Here is a 26,873-nt window from a genome sequence, read left to right on the forward strand (position 1 = left end):
TAAGGTATGTTTCACTTTGGTAGATATTACCAAACAGATTTCCAAAGTGGTTGTACCAATCAGTATACCATCTGCATTGTGTAGGAGTTTCAGTTCTACATCTTTGCCAACACCTGGTTTTGGTTTTAATTTTAACCATTCTGGTAGATGTCTAAAAGTATCTCATTGTGATTTTAATTTGCATTTCCTTGGTGAGTAATGCTATTGAGTGCCTTTTCTTCTGCTATTGGCCATTTGGATAACCTCTTCTGTGGAGTGTCCCAGACTTTTGCCCATTTTTTCCCCTTGGGTTGTCTTTTTTTCTTATTGATTTATAGAGTTTCATAAAAATTTGTATTCTAAAAGTCCTATGTTGGATGTATGTTTTGAAAATACCTTTTCTCAGTTCATGGTTCATCTTTTCACTCTTAATAATGTTTTTTGATGAATACAAATTTTAATCTTAATGAAGCCATATTTACAATTTTTTTCTTAAAGATTAATCCTTTTTGTGTCCTACTTAAGAAATGTTAAAAAAAATATTTGCCTACTCCAATGTCAGGAAAGTATTCTTCTGTATTTTCTTCTAGAAACTATACTATTTTACTTTTGACATTTAGGTCTGTGGTCCATCTCATGTCAGTTTTTGAATATGGCATGAGGTAGGGGCAAGGTTAATTTTTTTTTCACGTAGATACCCAATTGACCCAGTACCGTTTGTCGAAAGATCACTTTTCCCCACTGAACTTCAAGAGTGTCATGTTATAAGTCAGATGTTATATATAGTTGGGTCAATTTCTAGACTCTCTACTTTGTTCCAGTAGTCTATTTATCTGTTCTTAATACTGTTACAATTACATCTTCATAAGTATTAATTTGAAAGTTTCCAAAATTTTTACCTGTTTTCATAATGACTGTTCCAGAGAAATGTTACCTTAGATTGGTATCCTGCTATTCAACTGTAATACCTTTTCATATGTTAGGCGATTTGTTTTCATCCTTTACTGAAGCCAGTCTATACTTGTTCATATTGAGAGTTTAGATGGGTCTTAAGATCTTCAGGTGCAGGCTGGGCACAGTGGCTCACACATGTAATCCCAGCACTTTGGAAGGCCAAGGCAGGAGGATCGCTTGAGGCCAGGAGTTCAGTACCAGCCTTGGCAACATAGTGAGACCCATCTCTACAAGAAAAATTTTCAAAGAAAAAAAAAAAAAAGCTAATTGTGGTGATACACGCCTGTAGTGGCAGCTATTCAGGAGGCTGAGGCGAGAGGATTGCTTGAGCCCAGGAATTCAGGGTTATAGTGAGCTACAGTTATGCCACTGCATTCCAGCCTGAACAACAGAGCAAGATCCTGTATCTTAAAAAAAAAGAGAGAGAGAGAGATTTTCAGGTGCAGATAAAGGGAAAAGAGGAACATTTGATTTATACTGCTAGTGTTAAACTCTCCTAGAGGAGAATAGAGAAGAAACTGGAGATGAATAGAACTGTGGCAAGGAACAAAACACTCTGCTGGACAATTTAGCGTTCTTATTTTGTTTTGTTTTGTTTTGCCGTTATTGGAAGCCAGCCTCAGCTTTGTCTTCCTTCTGTCTCATCTGGCCACCCACACCAATCATAAACCAGCAGCCACAAAGTTTCTTCTATACCCACTGTGGTTCCCATCAGCCCTGGTGGGATCCAATTGTGCCCTTCTAACTGCATCACAACCCACCTTGGCTCTTGTCCTGGTTGTCCCAAGATAACGGTATTAATGGGGTACTGCTGCTGAGGTCTTGTTGGTGTTCTTATCAAGCCCATAAAGGCTTGAACATCAGTTGTCCTTTTCCTCATTCCAGTCTGCAGTTTATCTTACAGAAAATTCCTCAAAGTTTCTGGTATGTGTTTGCCTAGTCCTGATACATGTTTTCTTCATTTTTATATTTTTTTCATCATTTCAGTGGAAAATTGAAAGGATAGACAAAATAGTTACAAGCATGTACTTAACACTATTCTAATTACAGATCAATGCTAGTTTTTTAAAAATGAGCTCCTAGCCTTCCAGGTTGAATACTTTGAAAGTTACTGTTTGATTAAGGTGGGCATTGTACTTAGATTGTGCTCATATGGGTTTATATGCATGGGTTTGTTACTTCATAATAAGTAGCTCCGTTACTCTCCTATAAAACTCAGGAGGAGACATTTCAGTGATTCTTGAAGATGTCCCTGAAGTCCTTCTGTGTTGGGTCTCAACTCTGCAGCCTGGATATGTGTGAGGGCCATAGCCCAAAGGTCTAGTAAGAGAAAGATGAAGACAGTGACAGATATCCAGAATGAAGGTAGGAGTGATTGTTCTGAAGCTCATGGATTTTAGATGATCTGCCTGTATGCTTTCATTTAATAAGAATGCCACATGGCTCTCTTGGCAGCTGTGTAAGAGAAACTGACCATGGGATTAGGGATAACCCAGAGAACCATTTGAGAATTTTGTGCTCTTTTGGACCCAGAGCCCTTTCCCAAGCCAGCTTGTTGAAGACCTAGCTGGAGAGCAGGGACTGTTTCCTGTATTCTTTGTAACTCTAGTTCAGTTTGTAAGTGTCAGGAATTGTCAAAATAAGAGTACACATTCAGGCTGTGCTCTGTGGGCTCATGCCTGTAATCCTAGCACCTTGGGAGGATGAGGTGGAAGGATTGCTTGCAGCCAGGAGTTGAAGACCAGCCTAAGCAAGAGTGAGACCCCATCTCTACAGAAAAATAGAAAAACTAGCTGGGCATGGTGGCTCGCATCTGTGGTCCCAGCTACTGGGGAGGTTGAGGCAGGAGGATGACTTCAGCCCAGGAGTTTGAGGTTGCAGTGAGCTATGATGACACATAGTGTGCAGTGAGCTAAACTGCACTCTAGCCAGGGTGACAGAGTGAAACGCTGTGTCCAAAAAAAAAAAAAAAACTTCACATTCAGAAATTTTGGATTTATTACACCTGGCTTTTTTTTGTTTGTTTTGATTTTTAATGTAGCTAAAGTATGGAGATTTATTTAGCGTTAAGTTTTCTTCTCAATTCCCTAGTGGAAAAAAGCACAGAAATTTTTCATTTTCTTTTGAGGCTAATTTTTTCTTTTTTTGGTAGAGATGAGATCTTGCTGTGTTGCCCAGGCTGATGTTGAACTCCTGGCCTCAAGCAGTCCTCCCGCCTGGGCCTAGAAATTTTTCAATTTTTACATTTCAATTCAAACATAAGAAATTGGAACAGACCCTCCATTGACATTTTTTGAAGATGAAAGCAGTAATAGGAAATTTAACTAGGAAGACCCTAAGCTTCAATTGTAAAGATCTCCTTTTCCCAAGAAATAGGCCTGATCAAGGTTAAACCCACCAATATGGAGGGAGGGGGGATAAATCACAACTAAAGACCTTGGCACTTTCGTAAGAAATTTAAATAACAGGCAGACGTATAGAGATTCATAAATACATACTTGGTGCCAGCTAAACCACAGGGAAGATACTGTATTTGTGGTCCAGGGAAATTTAAATATTTGTGGTCAAACTTAAAATTCAACATAAAATTCTCATCTGTGATGGAAGCCTTCCAGAAACTGCATACAAGCTGCATAAACTCTCAAAGGCCTCTGCTCTCGCTGGGCTAACCTAGAAAATCCTATTCTCCTTCCTTCACACTGTGTACCTGACATACCCTTCTAGGAGAAAAGGGACTCCCTAGTGCTCCAGTTACCCACCCAAGAAGTCTACCTCTTTGCTTTGTGGCATACTCTTTCAAGGCTGATCAAATGTTATCTTATCTAGGATCCTTTCTTTGTCCATCTTATATAAAATAGCAGTACTTAGCTGGGCATGGTGGCATGCCTGTAGTCCCAGCTACACTCCTGCTAAGGCAGGAGGATCGTTTGAGGCCACAGTGAGCTATGATTGCTCCCTTCACTCCAACCTGGGTGACAGAGTGAGACCTCTGTCTCTTTAATGATTAATTAAAATAGCAATACTTGTCCCCACCCTGTTACTCTCTGTCCCTCTTACCCTACTGTATTTTTTTCACAGTACTTCCCACCAGTATCTGCTTGTTTGATTCTCAGTCTCACAAGAATGTTAAGCTCCCTGAAAGAAGGAACATTGTTTTATTCCTAGTGTCTTGAATAGGGCCTGCCATACCATAGCAGGTGCTTAATAAATATTTATTGGATGAATCCAGTGGAATACTTTCAAATGTTTTGGGGAAGTACAGTCTAGGGTAGAAAGAGTTACACCCTGCCCTACTTACACCATAGAACCTCGGACTGTGATATCAGCCTGAAACACCTCAGATATGTTACTTTCTGTTCTATGTTAGCTGTACGTGGTCCCATAATAAGGAGACTGGCACTGAAGCTGGTACATAAGCCTTCAGATGTAAAAGGCACCTTTTACCATGACACCTGCCTTACACTTAAAGATAGAATTAGAACAGTTTAGGCTGGACGTGGTGGCTCACAACTGTAATCCTAACACTGAGTGGCCAAAGCCAGAGGACTGCTTGAGCTCAGGAGTTCGAGACCAGCCTGAGCAAGAGGAGACCCCTTCTCTACTAAAAATAGGAAAAAATTAGCCGCACAACTAAAAATAGAAACAAAAAATTAGCTGGGTGTGGTGGCTCACGCCTATAGTCTCAGCTACTCGGGAGGCTGAGGCAGAAGGATCGGTTGAGCCCAGGAGTTTGAGTTTGCTGTGAGCTAGGCTGACACCATGGCACTCTAGCCTGGGTGACAGAGTGAGACTCTGTTTCAAAAAAAAAAAAAGAATTAGAACAGTTTAATTTTCACAGTAAAAAAAAAATGTTGCACTGTTTCTGGCTGTTGAGTTTGTTGAAGACCCTCCTGATGTTGATTGCTGTGGTGTGAGAGCTCTTTCTGGGCAGCGTGCAGACTGGAGTACATATATACGCTTTTCACATTCTTTTGTGATATGTAAGTGCAGCCCCTCTTGCCCAGCCTTTTGTCACTTGCCTGGCTGAGGAGACTGTTTCTGACTACTCCCAGGCCTGCCAGACTCAATGATGACTGATGGACTTCCACACATCATCAGGGTTTTTCTCTATCTGCTTTTCTTTTCTGCCTTTGCTAGGTCTTTCTAGTCCTCCCAACACAGATGAAATTCTGTTGCAATAAACACATTGGGTTTTCTGGATCTGTTCCAGAGCCTTATTCTTGATGATCCTTAGCATTTGGTATGAAATGTGCTTCACAAATGATGTTGATGATCTCTAAGATACCTGTTAAATAAATAAACAAATATGGCATAGTGTGTTACCGTTTATATAAATATGTTTATAAAAGATATAGAGATACTGTTTGACTAACAGCTGAAAAATAAAAAAAAAATTAAAAAAATAAAGCTGTAGAGAGAACTCATAGTTAATCGTGTATGGTAGTATATGCATAACTGTCTCTGAAGAACACATCAGAAACTGGCAACAGGGCTGGGAAATAGGGTCTAGAAACCAGAGATGGGAAGACTTTGTTTTTAAAATTCAGCCTTTTGGCTTGGCACAAGGGCTTACTCTTGTAATCCTGGCACTTTGGGAGGCTGAGGCAGAAGGAACACTTGAGGCCAGGAGTTCGGGACCAGCCTAAGCAATAGCAAGACCCTGTCTCTACAAAAAAATAAGAACATTAGCCAGGCATGGTGGTGCGCACCTGTAGTCCCAGCTACTATAGAGGCTGAGGCAGGAGGATTGCTTGAGCCCAGGATTTTGAGGTTGCAGTGAGCTATGATGATGCCGCTGCACTCTAACCTGGGTGACAGAGCATACCCTGTCTAGAAAAATAATTAATAATTAAAAATAATTAAATTCAGCCTTTATTGTTTATTTTTACCATGTGCCATGTTTTTAAACTACACATTCCTAAGCTGCTTCAGTTTAGCCTGATACTTGAAGGTGAGGTGCCATCATGTCTTCACTGCCTCCCAGAAGAGTTACTTTCATTCTTTACTATTTTGTCAACAGCAAGAATGGCTTTAGCCTAAATATTAGAATCCATTGAGAGCTTTTAGTTCTGTGTTGTCAATTTTTAAAAAGTTTGGGCTGTGTGTAGGTTTCCCTGATGCAGGCTGGTATAGAAATTTTGTCTGTCTTATCAGTATAAAGCACTGAAACTATACTTTAAAATACTCTATAATTGTTTGCATGTCTTTCTGTATGTGTGCTTCAAAAGTAGAATAAGTGGCATTCATAGTTACTGGATTGCTGTCTCTAAGCCTGTTCTTAATCTACTGACTTAGAAAGAATTAACAAAGAATCATAAATATATTCTAACAGCAGCTTTTTGATCTCTTCTTCAAATCCTGTGAGGATAGACTACATAGTCTTGGTGACCAGGAATGGATCAGGTGAGATACCATCAACTCTGATGCCATTTTACCCAAATGACCTGCAGAAAAATATGTCTACCTATTCTAGATAGAAGTCATAGTCTTCATTATGGTCTGTGCTAATCATAAGAAAACTATAGATAATTCATTTATTCTATCTGGGCTTCAGTTTACTCTGTAAAATGGGGGTGACATTAGTCACTTCGTAAGATTTCAGTAAGGATTTAATGACATAAAATAAGTGAAAATACTTAGACTTTAAAAATGAAAGTCTCTCTCAATAGGTATTGTCTTAATGAGGGAAGGGGAGCAGTTAAGAAGACTCCAAAAACAAGCAGTTACAATCCAGTCACACACCAGATTCCCATATATCCTCCCAAATCGCCCTGCGTTTCTGTAGCTGTTTTCTGTAATTCATGCAGATTCCCTCAGGTCTTCCAGCATTTCCATTTTCTACCCTCTCAGCTGTTGCCATTATCTTGAGGCTATCTACGAATCCTGTTAGATTTACCTTGTAGGCTAAGATTCAGGCCCAGCAAGAAATTAGATAGGGTTCAGGTAGCTTTTCAGAAGGCAAGGCAGGTGTGCTTATGGTTATACTATTCCAGAATTTTCCCATAAATGGAAACCCAGAGTGAGGGTTGTGAGCCCTTGAAAGAGAACAACAAAACACCATTTTGGAAATAAATCATGCTGTCCTGGGTGTTCCAGCCCTTCCCATGCTGGCCTCCTTTCGGCACCATTCCTTTCTGCAGTCCCACCCCACTTGGCCCTGGCACATAGTCCCATGAACATGCCACCTGCCTTCTCTCTCTCTCTCTGGCCCCATCCTTTGGCTGCTAAGTTTATTTTTTCCACATCCTCACCCTCTTGCAGGTCCAAGTTAAATAATCCTCACAGATGACTTGTTCCATCAGAGCTGTTTAAGAACACAGGACAGTGAACTGGGGTCCAGAAGGAGCTGCCAAAGCCTGAGACTGCCCTTCCTACAGAGGCTCAAGACAACTTTGTCGTCAGCTCCCTAGAAGTCCACAGACAGTGAGCAGAAAGGCTGGCAGGTTGGGTGGTGGAATGTCTCTTTAACACTTTAATCCTCTAGCAGCTAGCAACTAGTTCTCACTTAGGTTTACAAGTCAGACCTGGAGCCAGATACATTGCATATTCCATTTTCCACAGAAGACAGAGTACTTTGTAGTTGGCATTTCTCCCCCACTTTTTTACAGCATGGAAACCCAACAGGAAATGGAAGCCCCATTTGTGTTTGGAATCGTGGTTTGAATCCTTACTGAACCTCTTCATGAACTTCTGAGAGGTCTAGATCCCTGCCCTGCTTGACCTGAAGGGCAGTATTCCCAGATGTCAGCACACCCTTGGGAAGATGGGGAATTTCAGATGCCTGTTAGAAATCCTGCACGAGAGAAGACCCAGAATTTCACTCTTTCTTTCCTGACAGCAAGGACATGTGGGTTTCCCGTCTGCCTTGTCATCAGCTTTGGAACACTTTCGTACTGCATCCTCTCATGTATACAATGGTCTGTAAGCTGTGCCTCATTCTTTTTCCCAGCACCCTCCTTCCCTCCCTCATAATCAGATGGATCTCGTTAATTTTGCCCTTGTAACAGGACAAGCCATTCCCTTGTCCTCACAGAATTATTCCTCTGGGACTTAAGACCTCTCTGGTCATGGTATCTCTCTCTCTCCCTTCCTTTTCGCTCTTCACTCTCTAACTATAGCCTTTGTAAGTAGAGTCTTCTGAGGTCACCAAGGAAGGATGCACTATGTGCCTTTGCTGCTATAGGAGTCTCTTTTTCTCTCAGTAAACAGAGTTGCCTTGAGAGACCCCCCTCCCTTCCTACATTAAAAGGCATGTTGATGGCTTATCTGCTTGAACTCTAGTATAACAGGGCAGGGAACAATGGCATGTGCAGAATGGTCTGGCCAGACAAAGGGAAGTTAACTGTCAGCCAGAGAGAGCCGACAGTTGAAGACGCTTCCCTTGGAAAGAAAAGAGAAAAGAAAAGGAAAGGAAAAGAGTGGATGGAAAGGGGAAATTCTGTGGCAGAAAAGTACTCCCTGAGAACGCAATCAGAAATCAGCATCTCCTCCCTAAGCCTAGTATTTCCACTGAGAAGGAAACTATTGTTCTCTTTCTTCTCCTCCAAACCTTGCTCCAAGATCAAGGGTTGCCAGATGAACAACACATCCTGTTGCTTACATAGTAAAAGTTTCTTGGATGACAGATTTGTGGAACCTTTGGGTGCCAGGTGGAAGGAGGGAGTTTTGATTTCCATTTTCTTGTCCCTGTGCTCTGATGGCCTTTCTTCTTTACAACACATTCAGTATGAGAGTTCAAGACTGTGTAGTGCAGACAACTTTCAGAGGGTACTCATACATAGATCTTAACATCTAGCAATGACTAGTTTCCTTTATTCATTCAGCTCATCAACTGATCAGCTGAGGTCTTGCCCATATTGTGTCCAGGGACATGAAATAAACCTGAATGATAGAACTCCTTTGAGGACAGCTACCATGAGAAATTTTTAATTTCAGTATTTCTCTGTTTGCCTATAGTTTATTAGCTAAGTGCCCATTCCGTTTGTGTTCATCTAAGTACAAATTCATCAGAACTATTTATTTTCTTCTGGGGGCCTTTTGGCTGCTGCTGAGCCAGGGCAAGTATAGTATTCTTTAAGTGAGAACTTTCTCCAAAAGTGCTTTATGTTCTTTGCAAAAGTACCATTACCTTCATAAGAGGCCACACAGTATAATGAACTGAGCACAGACTTTGGAGTAAGACAAATCTGAGTTCAAATCCCAGTTTCATCGCTTACTAGATTTTTTTTTCTCTGAGCTTCAGTTTTCCCTTCCTCTTTCTATCTCACAGAATTACTGCAATAATCAAATGAAATAACATAATGCCTAGCAACCATCAGTCACCACATCATCTACACTACAGCTTTCCCAGTAAAATGGGATATTTTAGCCACTGAGAAAATTTCAGAGAAAGTAAAATGCAGACTTGCTCTATTTGCCACTACCCTGAGCCTCTTTAATGGGCTTCTTGCATGTTCATGAGTTTTTCTTTCTAGAACTCACCCTGCCCTGAATTTGTTCAGTATTCATTTTTACTTGTGAGGACGTCTTTCATGATAAATACCCAGGTTCTTTAGAACATCTGGATGGTGATTCTCCTAGAAGGCAAGCCTGTTTCCTCTGTGCCACCACAGAGGTGTTGCTGGCAGACTGATCTCGAGAGACCATTTCTTACCTCTTTGTACCTTGGCTTTTCAGGGGTCTTTCCTGACTTCAGATCTGTTGATAAATTAGCCAGAAAGAGTCTCCTTAGTCTCCGAGGGTGCTTATACCCTCCAAGTGGCCCAGAGGGAGCTCCAGCGTGTTGCACATGGCCATAGGAAAGAAGCAGCTAACAAAAAGAGCACGGTTTGTGAGCCAGCAGCTCCCCACTGCCTGCTGGAGCAAGCTCATTGAGGCTGCTGACAAGAGTCCTCAGAACACTAAACAGGTGATTAAAACATCAGTATAAGTCTTTCCAAGTCTCACAGAAAGCCAAAAACTTTGTTTGGACACCAACAGAAATTTTCCGCTCTGGAGCTTTATAAACTGGTCCACTGTTTCTTCCTCTACCCTATGGCCAGAGGGGAGCTTTGTGCTAATGATTCCATAAAACCCTCCAAGTCTTCCTGAGTGGCTTATCACAGAGTCTCTACCACTCTTTTCCATCAGAATTATCTCTACCACCCTTTTCCATCAGAATTATCTCTAGTCTCTCACTGTTAGTTAAAATTCTGAATCTTTAACCCTTCCAAAAAGGCCAAGCCCAGCTCTTGGCAGTGTCCCCTTTGACAGCTGAGCTCCAGCATCAAGCTTAGTGGCAGCACTATCTTTTCTTTCCTCCTTTCCAAGATAACTGCCCAGAGTCATAGAAACCTGTAAGAATGGAGAGATCCAGCAATCCCACTTCTGGATATTACCCAAAAGATTTGAAATCAGTTTATTAAAGAGATGTCTGCACTCCCGTGTTCATTGTAGCACTGTTCACAATAGCCAAGTTATGAAATCAACCTACGTGTCCCTCAACAGATGAATGGATAAAGAAAATGTGGTATATATACACAATGGACCTTAGAAAAGAAGTAAATTCTGTCATTTGCTACAACATAGATGGAACTGAAGAACATTATACTAACTGAAATAAGACAGGCACAGAAAGACAAATACCATATTTTCTTATATGTGGAATCTAAAACAATTGAATTCATAGAAGCAGAGAGTAGAATTACAGAGGCTGGGGGTAGGAGTAGTGGGGAGATGATAGTCAAAGGGTACAAAGCCTTAGTTCCACAGGAGGAATATAGGGTGGTTTTTTTTTTTTTTTTAGATCTATTGTACAGCATGGTGAATATAGTTAATAAAGTATATTGTACATATTAAAATTGCTAGGGATAAAATTTCAGATGTTCTCACCACAAAAATAAACATTTGAGGTGATGGATATGTTAATTAGCTTGATTTAATTATTCCACATTATATTCATGAATCATAACATCACTTTGTACTCCATAAATATACACAATTATAAATTGTCAATTTGCAATAAAAAATTTGTTTTTTAAAGAATGAGAAGAGACCTTCAGAATCATCAACATTTTGCAGACAGGGTTGAGTAGTAATTTGCCCGATATCACACAAATTAGGAGACAATGACATGATCATTGCATTAGACCCTGCTTTTCCTAAACCTGTGGCATGTCAGCTGCCCAGAAGTACACCAAGCCCAGAAGCAGTTCAGTCTTCAAGATATCAGCAACAAGAGACTGCCCCTTTCTCTTCTTCTCATGTGAATTTCCATGGTAGATCAGATCTTTCTTATGTGGAGATCATGAGGATCTCTATCCAGAGCACATGTAAATGTTCTGGATCATGGAGAGCTGTGGGCAGCTGGAACAGTGAGTAAGAGAAGAAGCACAGTCCACTTCTCCCCTTACTAGCTGCATTACCTTGAACAAGATACTTAATGTCTCTGTGCCTTGATTTCCACATCTGTATAATTGAGCTGATGATAGCACCTACTTTATGAGGTTGTTGTGGGGATTAAATGGGTTGACTCATGTTGAACATTTGGCACAGTGCCTTGCATGTAGTAACCACTCACCAAGTGTTAGCTGTAGCTAGCGCCCCAGAAGACCCAATGGCATTCTCCTAGGAAGGTGACTCTGGTGAGGTAGCAAGAGCCTTGAACTAAGAAGTCGTTGCATCTGGCTACAGATCTTAGTTCTGCTGAGAATGTCATTTATTTATAACTTATTTGAATTTCAGTTTCCTCATCTCTATTATTTGGATGTAATAGTAACTGCTTCATAGGATGCTGAGGATTTTCTAGATCCTAGAAGTGCCATGAAAAATGTAAGGTGGCATTATTTGTACTTTAGCTAAAGTAGACTTACATTTTGACAGTAAGCTAAAATTGTGACTACTTTCTTCTTTTTTTACACCTAGCTAATTTTTTTACTTTTTGTAGAGACAGGGATCTGACTACATTGCTAAGAGGCTAGTCTCGATCGAACTCTAAGCCTCAAGCAATCCTCCCACCCCAGCCTCCCAAAGTGCTGGGATTACAGGTGTGAGCCACCTTGCCCAACAACTGTTATTTACTACCTTCTAACCTTTAAAGTAGTAATTCTCAAACTAAAGTGTTGATGAGTACCTGGAACACTTGTTTAAAGTGCACATTCCGAGGTCCTACCTCCAGAAATACTAATTCATTTAGTCTGAAGTGGAGTCCAGGAATCTGCATTTTTAACAAGTTCAGTATGTGATTCAGATGCAGGTCATTTTGGAAAATGTTTTTTAGTGTTCAGAGGTGAAGACAAGAGAACTAATATTTATTGAGTTTATTTTGTGTGCCAGGCATTTGCCTTTCTTATACCTTATCCTAAGCTATGGTTAGTTAGCTTTAGTTAGCAAAGTTTGCTTTGTCTCCAACTGTGAGGCATGGGCCACACTTGAGATTCAGGACTCTAGAAAGTAGGACCTGAAAATGCAACTTAAAATGGCTTTCTGGCCAGGCATAGTGGCTTATGCCTATAATCCCAGCATTTTGGGAGGCCAAGGCAGGAGGATCACATAAGGCCAGGAGTTCAAGACCAGCCTGGGCAACATAGTGAGACCCTATCTCTACAAAAAAAAAAAAAAAATTAGCTGGGCATGGTGGTATGTACCTGTAGTCTGAGTTACTGGGGAGGCTGAGGCAGGAGGATCCCTTGAGCCCAGGAATTTGAGGCTACAGTGACCTATGGTCACACCACTGCACTCCAGCCTGGGTGACAGAGTGAGACCCTGTCACAAAAACAAAAACCTAAAATAGAAAATTACTTTCTAAGTCAGCCTTAATAGCAGAGAATTTCTGTATGATATACATATGGGGGTTCTCCAGATATTGGTGTAATTTTTTTCTTAAAGCGTGATATCAGTGCTTTGAAGAGCATTAAGTGTCACTTCTTGTGGAGGTGTGCTGTACCTTGCCCTAGGGCAACAGCCTCCAGTTAAGACAAGGCAAGACATGCCCAGAGCTTGGCTTCTTCTGTTATCTTATTTCCCATTAGAAATTCTGTAGGCAACCTGTCAAAAGACAGTACCTATACCTTATTGAGTACAAACCCCCATGAAGAGCACCACCCAAAGCAGAAATTAGCGTCTCTGAGTCTGTTCAGGGTGTGTATGTTGCACATCTTTCAGGGAGCATGATTTACATAGTATACAGTGTGGCTGGCACCCCTTCCATTATGTCCTCTGGAATTATCCTAAGACTGTGGTCTGCTTTCCATGATCAGTCATCCACATTGTCCAAATATCTATAGTGTATCTTAGATACTGCAGATAGATTTTACTTTCAGTACACACACACACACACACACACACACACACACACACACACACACACACACACACACACACACACACACTCGTTCTACAGTGCCTGCCCTCAAGAATCTTAGTAGAAAAAACAGAACAGATTAATGGGAGAAAGATATTGAGAAGCATAAACAAACCAACTGACCAAATTTTGGACAACTTGAACTTGAGAGGGAATGTATTCTCAGCTGACAAATTTAGGATCCAGACAGGCACAGTGGCGTGTCCCTGTAATTCCAGCTACTCAGGAGACTGAGACAGCAGGATCACTTGAACCCAGGTGTTCAAGGCCAGCCTGGGTAACAGAGCAAGACCCTATTTCTAAAAAAGAAAAAAAAAAAAGGCAAGATCCAAAGAGTTCTTTTTTTTTTTTTTTTGAGACAGGGTCTCACTCTGTCGCCGGGGTTGGAGTACAGTGGTGTGATCATAGCTTACTGCAACCTCAGATTCCTGGGCTCGAGCAATCCTCCCAACTCAGCCTCCCAAGTAGCTGGGACTACAGGTGTGTGCCATCATGCCCAGCTAATTTTTCTGTTTTTTATAGAAATGAAGTCTTGCTATGTTGCCCAGGCTGGTCTCAAACTCCTGGCCTCAAGCAATCCTCCTGCCTAAGCCTCCCAAAGTGCTAGGATTATAGTGTGAGCCACTGTGTCCGGCCCAAAGAGTTCTTAATGGGCTGCAATGAAAGAAGTAAATGACAAGGTGAAATCAAATAAGAATAAATGTAAAAATTCTACCCTTGTCCAAAAACTCAGCCACACATAGTAAGTAGCATGCAGCACAATAGTATTTCTTACAGCATGGGGAGACCTCAGTGAAGGTAAAGATATAAAAGGGAACAGTTGGTGGAGGGCTTACACTCCATGGGGTGAGATATGATTTAGCCGAATATGGGAAAACAATTTGGGGATTTGTTGATTAAAAGCTCATAATTTGTCAATAGTGCAAAGTGGTGAACAATGAAAGTAACGCCTTTTAGTGTCTTCATAGAATTGAGGTGTCCAGAACAGAATGAGGGAGCTGTTCCACTCTATTCTCTGCTGCTAGATCACATACAGGCACTCACTTTAGGAGATACATTAGTCTCAGTGAAAGTCTTAGTGAAAGTATAAGCAGGATGTTGAGGAGACAGTTGGAGTGAGGAACAGTTTGAAGAGATAAGACCGTTTAGCGTAGAGAAGGTATAACACAACAGACCTCAAATAATTTGCGGCTAGTCAGGTAGAAGCAGACTACTAGTTTTTTATATGGTCCCAGAGGACAGAATTAGAAGCATTGGGAGGCAGATTTGGACTTAAAAGTGATAGAGATGTCTACCAGTTAGAAAAATCCAAAAATGGAACCATCTCCTAATAGGAAATGTATCCCTTATAGATTCAAGACAGTAACAGACCTTTTGTACAGTGTGGTCAGGACTGCAGGTTAACAGGAAGAGACAATCTGTTGATATAGATAATAATAAAAATTACTGGCTGGGCACAGTGGTTCATGCCTGTAATCCCAGGCTTCTGGGAGGCCTAGGCAGAAGGATCCTTTGAGGCCAGGAATTCAAGACCAGCCTGGCAACATAGCAAGATCCCATCTCTGCAAAAAAAATTTTTTTCTAATTAGCCGAACGTGGTGGCATGTGCTTTTAGTCCCAGCTGATCAAGAGGCTGAAGCGGGAGGATCACTTGAGCCCAAGAGTTTGAGGTTGCAGTGAGCTGTGATCCTGCCACTTCACTCCAGCCTGGGTGACAGAGCGAGGCCCCATCCCTTTTTTAAAAAAAAAAAAAAAAAGAGGTGATGATTGGTTTTAAAAGCTTCCTGAGGGTCTTGAATCCTCTCCACCTGAAGTATTCAACAAAAGGGTTGGATCACTGGGAGATGTTTAGAGGAGATTCTTTTGTGGCTCTGAATGATCATTAAGGCCCCTTCCAACCACAGGGCAAGATAACTGGCTTCATGGCATGTAATGCAAATGTTGAGGGATCTTAATGGAGTGGGGTCAGAGAAGATGAAGGGAGTGTGGCCCTAGCCCATAGGTGCCGAAGGGACAACTGTGCACTCGGAAGAGGATAGCATGAGGGTACTGTAGGGTCCCTTGCTGGACTGAAAGTTCTATGAAGTCAAGGTCTGCCTCTGCCTTGTTCTCTGTTGTGTATCCAGGATGTCTAGCATTGTCCCTGTCACATAGTAGGACCTTAGCAAAGATTTGTGGAAGGTAGGACAGGCTGGTCAAATATTAACTGGCTTCTTGAAAAGAAAGACTTTTTATCAAGCTTAAAGGAAGGTAAGGGAATGAATTGATTGCCTAAAGGTAAAGTCACTCTATGTCAAGGGAAGGATATGTAAAGTTTAGAGGCACCAGGGGGAGCAGATGGCCTACAGGGGAATAGCAAACAGGGTTGCCTGGGGCCTGGAGTTGAGGATTAGGGAATAGATAGCCTGAAGTGCCAGTGGTGTTCTAGGTGGGGAGGGGTGGGTGGGAGAAGGCTTTTATAGAGCATGGGAAGGATTGAGAGAGTAGGATTTCATCTTGTAGCAAGGCTGAGTCCAAGGGAATTCTCCATCCTAACTTCCTCAGGACCCATCAGCCTGAAAGGGATAAAGGAGCAATGTACTAGGTCTCTGCAAGGAGCTGTTACTCTCCCTTGGGCTGCCTCTTCCTCTTCCTGGGAAGAGGAATGAGAATTCTGCCTTCCTGAGTGCTGTAGGTAATGGGGGCAGCGGTGTATTCTCTCTTGATACAGGGAGTCTTTTGATGTACCTGATATGAACATGACCCACCCACCACTGGAACCAGGGACTTTGCTTTGTTCTCTGCTGAATTCCCAGGGTCTAGAACAATGCCTCATGCACCACACAGTAGGCACTTAGTAAATATTTGCTGAATTGAATGTTGACTAAATGTGTTGAATGCTGTAGATAGAAGGGCACTCTCACCCCACACACAAAGTAAAACTAGGAGCAAATTTGGTGAAGGAGCCTAAATACAAACCTAAGGGGAGGCCTCCTGGACCTGGCTGTGTAGAAGGCAAATAAGAATGTGCCTCAGAATCACTAGAGCCCAAGATTCAGCGCTTCTGGCCCAGAACTAACTGGCAATGTAGAAACAGATTATGTGTGGATATTTGCAGACTGAGACAGACTCGAGGACTTTTATCCCCAGGGGCTGAGCCTGTAGCCTCCCCTGCTGGTTCAGTAAGTGAGGGCCCCAGCGCCTGTGTTCCAGGTTTCAAACCAGCTGAAGCCAGCCAGACCTGAAAGGCTTATGTTGGCAATGCCAATATCCGCCCTTAACCCCTGCCAATGTGGGTGGCTGCTCTCAGAGCACTCTGCAGGGGAAGCAGGATTGGACTGCAGCCCGAGCTACTGCTGCCTATAGCTTGCTCTCCATGACGCTCTCACTACTGAGAATGCACCTTGCTGGTACAGCTGGAGCCCAGAGCTCTGAAAGAGTATAGTTTCTTTCCACGAGGGAACAGCTCAAGAAGAGCAAGCTTACTCTGCCTAGGAGAAACCAGACTCCTATCTGGCTTTCTTTGGAATGAATGTCCAAGCTCAGAAAATTCAGGTAGGTAGAAAATGCCATATTGTGGATTTTCTCATCATTGCTCTTATATTGGGAGACCTGGAGCAAAGATCCAGCTGGGTCTTATTTACGAAAGATACCGTTAGCAAAGGCAAAGCCACCACCCACACCCCACTATGAAAAGACCAGGTAGACAAGGCAATTGTGATGTTTACTACAGGTTTTTATTTCTGATGTATGTATTAGTGGCATGCTTGTCCGAAAGTCCAGGCCCTTGGGCCTCTTTAAGAGTGCTGTAGAATGTATGCATGCAGGTCCAAGAATCTTTTTGGAGAATAGGGAGAGAGACTGCTGGAGAGAGGCCAGGCCTTCCTTCCACCAAGTGGCCTACCCAGTAGCCTGGATATAGCACCTTAGCTCTGAATAAGATAGTTCAGCAGCTTGAACAGCCAGGTAAGCATTCCAGGGCCTCTCGCCTCAGCCCTCAGCTGTGTGCCTCATGCTTCCCATCCTGCCTCTAACATTGACTTCCAAACATCTCAGTGTTGTTATGCAGTGCCGCCCCCCACTTCTAAGCAGAGTGGAACAGAGAGGGAGAAAAAAATAAGCTCTTACTGGACCCAGGCATCTCACTAAGTGTTTGCTATGCATTATCTCTTTTAAACCTCACAAACAGCTTAAGCAAACAGAGGCTCAGGAGGTTAAGTAACTCGTGTAAGGCACAACTAGAAGGGACGATTAAGACTTGAACTCAGGTCTGTGTAACTGTGAAGCCCAGGCTCTTGTCCAGCCCCCAGAATGGATCCATTTTTCCTCCTGTACTTAGCTCCTCCCTGCCTGTGTATACCCACAACTCTCTTTCCCTGGCTCTCAGGCCAGTGTGAACATAATTTCCTTCCCAGTAGCCAAGTAATCTGTATGTTTTGAAATAGTGAATAAAAGTCTATTGAAGCAGTCTCCCCACCACCACCACCACCAAGTCTTCCCACCTAACCATTTGCCAGCTCCCACTTGCTGCTCTCTAGGAGACTTACAGCCAGCATGCATGTGTAAGCACATGGGCGTGCACACACACAGTAGATACAGGTGGGAAAAGCAAGCAAGCTGCTGCACCACTCTGAGAACAGGCATCTGTGTGCAGTGCCAGCTCGTTGGTAAGGGCCCACATTGCTTCCTCTAAGAAGAAAACACAGCTGTTGGGACCAGATGCATGGAATTGTGTGGCTGCTGTGGGTGGACCAATTATGTTAGCATTTCATCTTGTGACCTATTGACCCCTCAGCTAACACAGACCAACCACAGGACTAGCAAAGGCTGGGTCTGGACATTGGAATCAAGTGACCGAGAAAGTGGCCTCTGCTTCACTCCCTGCGTAGAAAGAGGCCCTGCTGCAGCAGGGGTAGCAAAAGAGTGAAATACTGTTTGAGTTGATCCCTTGGACAGTATGCCTGGGGACCATCAGGAGAGACAGCTGGCACAAGGACCTGTGCTTTTTCTCCCTGTCCCTGTTGTCATTTAGACCCCGCACAGGTTCTTCCTTTCTCTCCATGCTAACCCATGACCCTCTCTGTCAAACTTACACCAACTTGTTCTGATTCAGACAGGCTCTGAATGTCTGTTTTCCCATCCTACGCTACTGCCTCTGTCTTCAGAGTGCTTGTGCATCCCTGTGGCCAGTCTCCCTCCTGCCTTCTGCAGTCTGTTCCCTGCCAGGAAGCTCCTCCCCCTAGGAATGTGAATAAACCATTTCCTCTGTCCTCCTAGCTCCAGAGGATTCCCTGTGTGGTATTTTTTATTTCTTGTGTCTGAACTTTCATTGGCAGACCCCTTCTCAGGCTGACCCACCCTTGGCCAGTACAGAATTGTGCTTCCCACCCTTCAGTCTCCTGTGAGGGTGAGTCGTACATAACTAGAGGTTCCCAGTTTGCAAACACACATTAGTCTGAGTTAAATTTCTTGTAGCCAATCCTGTAGGCTTGCCTTATTAAAGATGATAACTAACCCATTGCTAATTGACCTCAGAAGCCAGCCAACCAACCTGTATTTTACCAGCCATGGTGTTGGATTTGTAGGCTATTTTAAGGTTTCTTAATAATCTCAGCAAGACTTCACTTTCCTGTCTGCATCTTATTTGCTCTAAGGACATTCTGTAAAATTAACAAGCTATAAAGTTTGATTGTACGTTTCAACAAATGTGAGAATAATTGGCTCCATTTAGAGAAACAAGAAAAACAACCTGTAAACTTTAGTTTGTGGGGGGAAACCCATGTGATTTTTCTCTTTAACCAGAGGAGCAGTAGCAAGCTGGATTTTTTAAGACTAGAAAAAAAGAACTGGCTGATAGTGCAAGTTTAAATTCTGACTCCCCCAAACCAAAAGTTCAGAAAAAGAAATTTTTCAAAATGACTAGCCTCTGTGGTGCTTGTGCCTTCTAAGAAGAGGCCTGTTTGGAGAAAACAGGGACCCAGTAAGAATAGAGTGAGTCCCTCATTCCCCTAGAGCTTGCATCCGGAAGCCTGGTTCAGTTTTCCAAACCCTCCTCATATGCCCTGGCTAGATTGAGGGTTTTCTCCCTTCACCATGGTTGCTCTGAGGTGTTAAGAAGTCTTGCAACTCAGAGTACATCAGTATGTGGTACCTGGTGCTTAGTTCCTTTTCTGTCTCTCACCCTCCCACACCTTCCATAAGGCAGCATAGATCTCTTTTTCTGTTCCCTCCAGGGCATCTCTGCCCAGGCTGTGCTTGTCCCTGCTGAGTGGCTGTGTGGAGAGTCACTAGTTTTCAGAGAACACCATTCTTTTATACTTTTCCACCTCCCCACCTAAGATACCCCCAGACTGGTAACCCAGCCTTCTTTCTTGACCTAGAGGTTTCTTCCTGCATTCCTCAGCCCCTACTTACCCCATGCATGCTCACATTCTCTCTCTCTAAGGAACTGAGCCTGCCTGGGACAGGCCAGCCTTCTGCATCACCTCTCCACATCTCACTTTCGGTTTTCCTTTCTGCTTGGTTCTTTGCGTGTGGACAGGATCGGGGTGATAACTGGAGCCCTGAAGCTAGAGGTTTCAGTTCCTGCGGATGGGGCAAGCTGCCTCAGACGGCCTTCAGGGGAAGAGAAAGGGGCTTTCTTTGGGTGCCTTTCTTTCAGCTTTTCCCTGACCTAAACCCCCAGTTTTTTCAAAGCTGATTGGAACGATTCATGTGAGATGTTTTGTCCATTAACTCTGGCGTTCTTGATAATCTCCTACACAGTGAGTCTCCCTCCAGAAGGGACAGGACTGCCCCTGAGAAGGTGCACTGCGAGACTCCCAGGTTCCCCAGAGTGCTCCCTGGCCAACAGTGCTTTACCCACCCTCAGTCCAGCCCCACCTACTGCAGCCCAGGAAGGGGGCTCTCCTGCTCTGCCCGCTCTTTCTCCTGTGGAGCACCTAGCATTTGCCCAGAGCTAGGATGTACATGCCACTTACATTCTCTGTTTCTCATTGATACAGAATGGAAAAATGTGCTCATGAACAGAGTTATTGTAGGGATTATGTCATAGACTTCATCTGGACTCCTTCCTTTCTAAGCAGGGAGTCCAGCTTTAACCCCTCTCCTACCAGGAAGTTCTCCTTGGCAAAGCAAAGATAATCTTGGAGTTTACTTTTTTTAGGTGCTTTACAAGGCTTTCCTCCATCATAATATCTCCTATTAACCATATTTAAACTTTTGTTTCTTTTGGGGGGTGTTTTTGATGTTTTTGGTGTTTTGGTTTTCTTCTGACTCAAAGCACTAGAAGCTTTATCTAGGAGAATATTCCCATAAGCCTCCTGTAGAACTCCAGGGTCAAGAGATGTGGTCCTCTCCCCCAGTGGGCTTATTCCTCCTACCTTAAGGCAGAATGCTTTCCCTGACAGGCCAAAGGAGTAGAGACAGAAAGTTTCTCTGTGCCCCTGGGCAAGCCCTGGAGGTCTGCCTCTCAGTTTCTCCATCTCCTCAATGGCTTGAACTTTGCATTTCTGATCCCACAGTGTACTTTAGATACCTCAAGAGACTGCACAACCTTGGCTGTTCTCCCTGCTGGTTGGATTGCAAAGGAGAGAGGATACTCTTTTAAAAGACTAGATGACTTTTCTTTCTCCAAACAGGTAGAATCCTTTTCTGGCCTCTCAGCACCAGCTCAGAGACCCCAATAGATCAGAGCCCTTTTGCAAATCAGCCAGGAGTGTCCTTGCCCTAGGGGAGGAATTAATGACCATATCAGACACAATCCCCAAGGAAACTAGGTTCCTTCTAAATGGGGTGAAAATGAAAACCAGGGGGAAAAACTCCTTTATTGCTTGTGTGACCGTATGATGGACATTTCCCACTGACCCTCTAAGGATGTGCCGCAGGCAGGCTCAGGATGTCTGCATCCCTGGGTCCCGCTGTGCCCTGGAAATCCTCATCCCCAGGTGTCCCACATCCACACATGTGTCCTTTCTCTCTCTTGGCCAGAAACCACACTGTCTTCCTGAGCCACTCAGCATACCATCTAGCTCGTGTTCTGACAGCAGCAATACTCCTGCCCACCTGTCAGCACACACACCTGCAGCACACTCTCCTCTCCTGGGCAGGTTTCTGATGCATACTCATCAGGGGTGCCAGTGTACTTCTCACCATCCAGGTGAGGCTAAGGACCGTCTCAGTCTTTTTCTCTGTCTTCTTCTCACCCCTTAATCCCCACCTTCTCTCCATTTAGCTGCAGCAGCCTCACACCAAAAAGGAAAGTCCTGGACCCATTACATAATTCTCCATGGTGCAAGCAGTAGCTGGGGCATAAGGTCAGAGGTCATAGTGGGGTCAGGTGGCTGACACACTCTGTAACGACAAGGTGGTTAAAATTAGACCACAGAGAGGAAACTGGCAGTCTTGTGGAAATGCAGAAGTTTCCTCTACAAGTGAGAGGCTAGGGATGCAGGGAGGCCACTGTGCGTGCTGCCTGCCAGGCTATTACTCATTTCAGCTCTGTTCTTTAATGCCTTTTAGCCCCTGCTTCTGTATTTCTAGCCTTCCTCATCACATGTTTGAATACACGCAATGGAACCGTGGTTACCTGCCCTGGCCCAAGGCGAGTGTCCTTCCTCCTTCATGGAGGTAAGCCTGGGACCAGGCACCTCAAACTCAAGGGGCTGTCCTTTTTCTAAACCCTCCTGGATAGCTGAGAACCTTTTGGGTCAACTTCTTAGGTGGAGATGGTCAAGGTACTTAGTCTGAGATTCCAGCCTATTATGGTGTGGGAGAGCAGGAGGATCAGCCCAGGCAGGGAAGAATAGGTTTGGCTTGGCAAAGGTTGCAGAGGATGGAGTCATGGAGCACACCATTGGCTGGTGTTGCTGCACTTTCCCTAGCCCGCCAGCCAGCAGAGTAGTGCTCATTTCCACAGTGTCTTAAGGAACATGGATCATCCTTGCTTCATCTGTCCTCTATGGTACCCAGCCAAATTTCCCTGAGCTTGTCAGTCTTTACTATGAGCCTGCTGTGTGTCCAGTTTATCCTTTCAACTCTTGTCAGTGAAGTATGAAAAGTATAAGATGCAGTCTTTGCCACCAGAGGGGTAGCTGTCCAGATGAGGGAGATAACACATGCACCTATAAAATGATGAGCAATCAGAGACAGTCTCCAGATTAGTACTTCCCTGTGTGATGCAGACACATGTAAGTCCCAAGTCCCTTTCACATTAAGGAGTGGGGAAGAATTGAGAGGGGCAGGGGCATTCAGTGTGGTCTGGAGTCAGTGCTGATGAAGAGGCTGCCCCCTGTGGCATATCTGGCCACTGATGTGTTTCCCATGTGGAATGCCCTTCAACTTTCGAGCTCCAGATCAAGCAGCGCCCCTCCCCCTTGGGGACAGCTCTACCAGTAGAGAAGAGAGGAAAGGATAGGACCCTAGAGGCCAGAGATGAAGATAAGGACATGAAAAGGCTAGAATGCAGAAGGGTACAAGCAAAGCAGATGGGTTTGGAAGTGAGGGCATGCATGTGTGGTCCCTCAGGAGGGAGGACCCCAGACTGGGTGACTGTGGACATTCCATCCAAGACACTTACAGATTTGACAATTGCTCAAGATATTGAATTTCATTTTAGCTAAATCAGCCCCAGCTTCTCTAACAGTACCGGCTTGTATGCTAATGTGGCCACATGGGACCAGGTTGGCGTGAACCCCTGAAGGAGCAGAGCTTTGGTGAAACACCCCCACCTGCTCTGCCTGTCTCCCTCCTCCTGACAATTTCCTGCCTGACCCCAGTCTCTTGAGTATGAGAAGCTCTTAGGTGGGGCAGGAACCTGTCAGGGGAAGCCCAAAATGATCTGGATGAAATGAAACAGCCAAGAAAGCCCTCATCATTCATTTTGCATTCCAGCTGAAAGTTCTCCTTTGGGGAGTCTGGAGACGGGGAGTGGGGAGAAAAGTGGAGAGTGACAGCAAGCTGTACACTGTAAAACCCAGCATTTTACACTCCACTCTTCCTTCTACTGATTAGAAACCAAACTTAGAAGAAGTTAATTTATTCTTTTTTTATATCAGGACTTTAGTAAAAGAAAGACAAAAGCCCTGAGGGCACCTGTCACTGATCCTAAGGTTTTCTGCTGCCCTGGATGTGACCTGAGAAGAGACCATGGTGACTTCCTTCAGAGGATCTTGTCCTCAACCTGCCCTTGGCCCTCACTCACCACCTTGCACACACATGCACACTCCGACTCACTCATTCTGCCCCCTCGCCCAGTAACTGTGACACACATCTCATATACCCCTTAGCCAACAAGCAGTGTCTCTCATCTTCGTCTTCCCTTTCAGAAAATGCTGTTTTTCTTCTCTCCCTCTCATCCTGTAGGTTATTGCAGCTGACTGCAAAAGGGTCACAGTGCTGAAGTATTTTCTGGAAGCCCTTTGTGGACAAGAAGAGCCTCTGCTGGCATTCAAGGGTGGAAAATATGTGTCAGTGGCACCCGTCCCAGACACCATGGGAAAGGAAATGGGAAGCCAAGAGGGAAAACAACTGGAAGATGAGGTACTATTCGGGAAGAGCCCTCTGTGGCAGAGGGAAGGCTCCCTTCCCCTGCACCCCCCCACCATAGCTTCAGCTTCTATGCCTGGTTATTTATAACCACTCAGAGCAGTGTCTATATTAATGTGACCAGCCAGCTTCTCAAGAGTGCACTCTGCTGGTGCCCCATCCTGCCAGTCCACCCCAGTGCCTCCTTCTCACTCTGCTACAAGTTCCAGATGCTTCTTTTTAATGTTGCATTGGAGGAGAAGGGAGGGAAAGAAAGAAAGAGTTTAATAATGTGCAGCTCTGGAGGCTTAGGAAAGGGAGTGGAGAGAGGGGGGTGTTAGGGTTCAGGCTAAGGATCAAGTTTATAGATGTGTGGAGCTCAGTGCAGCACAGGCCTGAACTCCAGCCTCCAGCACACGTACAGGAAGAGCTGACATTGCTGGCCCCATGTGGAAAATCACCCCCTCCCCCGGTCTGCCCTCCCTCCCTCTCTCCCTCCCTCCTGCACATCCTGATGTGATTAAGGAATTCTCCTCTTGTTTGTTTGCCCTTGGTTGTTCCTGTAGCCCTTGCTTCACTCCAGACCGTGTGTATGTGTGTGTGTGTTTGTGTGTGTGCATGCATGAGCCTGTGTACCCACTCCTACAAAATCCCACTGGCAGTTGCCCTGCCATGCATTTATGTGTCTTTCTGGGGATGACTGTTGATGTGGATCTGTGTGTGCTGGATTTGTGTGTCAGTTTAAGTAAACACTGCTGCCAGCTTCCCTGCTGCCTGTGGGTTCTGAGTGAATATGAGTGTGTGATGGTGTTGGAGCATGTGTGCATTCAGTATCACTGCCAGCTGCCCTGCTGGATGTCTGGGTGTGGGTAACTCTGTCTGGGTATTTGTGCACACACACCTCATTTTTGCCTAAAGGTTGACTCTTTCCTTCTTTTTGCCCCACAGTGTTAAAGACAAAGGGAACTTAGGTGGGGAGGAACGTGGGACTGAAAGAAGGGACGGAAGCAATTCTAGCCAGAGGCCAGGTCACCCATAGGCCAACACAGTCATTTGGCCTGCAGCAGTCTCAAGCGCCCGGTGGAGCAGGGTGGGGTGGAGGGATGAAATCAGCAACAGGCCAAGGAAGCCAGATGTCAGCTGGAAGCTGTCGTTTGTGATCTGAAGCAGTGATAGAGTGGCCACCTCTGGATCAGAGTCTTCAGAGCAGCAGAGTCTTGGACTGGCTTCGTTAGAATAGCTGGAGAACCCCACCCCACTCCTGATGACACAGGGCTCAGCTTCCAGAACAGAGGTGGTTCCAGGGATAAAGCTGAGCCCATGATTCCAGACTCTCCAGATGAAACCTGGGCAGGGAATAATGGGAAAGAATGAGCTGTCAGCATTGGGAACAGACAGTGGGGTTGCTAAAGCCATCGAGGAGTCCAGGCTTCAGGCAGAACAGAGCAGTGCCACCCAAACCCTGGGCACTGTGTAGGAAAGCACGGGTGGGCAGCACCTCAGCCAGTCATCTCACCCACACTTTGAGGCTGAGGCAGGCTGTGGAGGGTAAGCAAGACTAGCTTTCCAGGCTTGCTGGAAAAGATGTCCTCTGGCCAGTGGAGCCTGCAATACCAAATCCAGTTAGGCAAATAAGGCCCAGAGAGAGACACTGTGTAATAGCCAAAGAGGGCCTCCTCTACTCTTACAAGGAACAGACCAGCTCTCTGGTCTCAGATCTTGGCCATGCCACACACTCTCTTCTCCTTCTAAGGCTTATTGACCAGACAAAGGTTGTGACCCACACCAGGCTGCCCACTTCTTCCTTTTCCCACGAGCCTCCTGGGTTCCTTTATGTTAGTGGCCTCTGGGAAACCCTACTTACCCTGGTCTGTGTAATTTCATAACCCTGCACTTCCTCGTTTGCTGTGAGAGCTGAGCAAACCTCAGACAAGCTTCTCTGACCCTCTTTTGACCTCAGTCAAGCTCACTTCAAGCCCCATGATAACCAAGTATATCCTTGGTCAGAACACGCAGAGGCATTGTTCCCCCATGGCCAGGCAGGCATCCTATCTCACTCACTCTGGTCCAGGTTAACCCCATGAACAAAGAAGTGAATATGCAGAGTCGTCCTCCTTCCCATGGCCCAGGCCTCTGTGAAAGTGAGCCCTGTGACACTACAGCATGTGTGTTATCAAATGAGTGGTGACCTTGGACCTCTGAGACCTCTTAGGATAGCAGCAGTTCTGGCCCCATCCTCAGATCTCGTCTCTCCTCAAACTCCAAGACTGAGTAAGGCTATTCTGAAGGTAGTGAGTTATCGCACTTGATTGTTCACAGTCAGTTACAGATTGAACTCCCTGTTCTACTACTTTCCCCCCTTCTCACTATTGCACTTGACTAGTCTTAAAAAAAGGGGGGGGGGGAGAAAAGACTGAGTCACTTAAGCTGATTAGGAGAGGTAGGGGGAGATGTTTCTTCAGACATCATTCTTTGTGAACAGAACAGAGTCCAGTTCCTTAAGGGATACTACTGAAATGCCCATCTTCCCACCTCCAGATTCTGCTCCCAAGAGAAAACATCCCCCCATCCATACATTTTACTAACTGCTTTCAGCCAAGAGAATCCATCTGATTATTATCTGCAAATGGACAGAAGAGAGAGCAATTTGTACTGAATAGCCATGGTGGGGCCTGTGGCAGGCCTGATGAAGCTGAGCCAAAGGGGATAAATCTGGGCTTACGGTCTAGAATTCAGGACCCCAACCCAGTGGGCTTGTCCATTATTATTGTACATGCACAGACTTTGGAGTCAGACTCACTTGGGTTTGAATCCCTGCTCCTACCACTTACTAGCTATGTGACCTTGAGCAGGTTGTTTACCTCTAAACCTCAGTTTGTTCACTTATAAAATAGGGATGGTATAATAGCACCTATTTCACAGGCTGTTGTGAGGATTAAATGAGTTAATACATGAAAAATGCTTAGCTCAATACCTGGCCAATAAAAAGCACTCAGTGAACGGTAGTTATTGTAATCATTGTCATTATTATCCTCCAGTTAGGAACACAGGAATCTTCTACTAAATCATTCCCATGTACCCATGCTAACTAACCCTG

The 26,873-nt window shown here is 44.5% G+C and overlaps 1 protein-coding gene across 2 annotated transcripts in view; it reads left to right on the top strand.

Moving 5' to 3' along the window:
- SMG6 (SMG6 nonsense mediated mRNA decay factor) overlaps nucleotides 1-26,873 on the top strand; it is a 212,981-nt gene that overhangs the window by 165,733 nt on the left and 20,375 nt on the right. For both annotated transcript variants that reach the window (XM_045526113.1, XM_045526114.1), the window contains exon 14: nucleotides 23,615-23,791. In XM_045526113.1, coding sequence (XP_045382069.1) covers nucleotides 23,615-23,791 — 177 coding nt within the window. The remainder of the gene's footprint in view (nucleotides 1-23,614; nucleotides 23,792-26,873) is intronic.

The sequence above is a fragment of the Lemur catta genome, chromosome 15 (assembly GCF_020740605.2).
Source record: "Lemur catta isolate mLemCat1 chromosome 15, mLemCat1.pri, whole genome shotgun sequence".
NCBI classification, from domain to species: Eukaryota; Metazoa; Chordata; class Mammalia; order Primates; family Lemuridae; genus Lemur; species Lemur catta.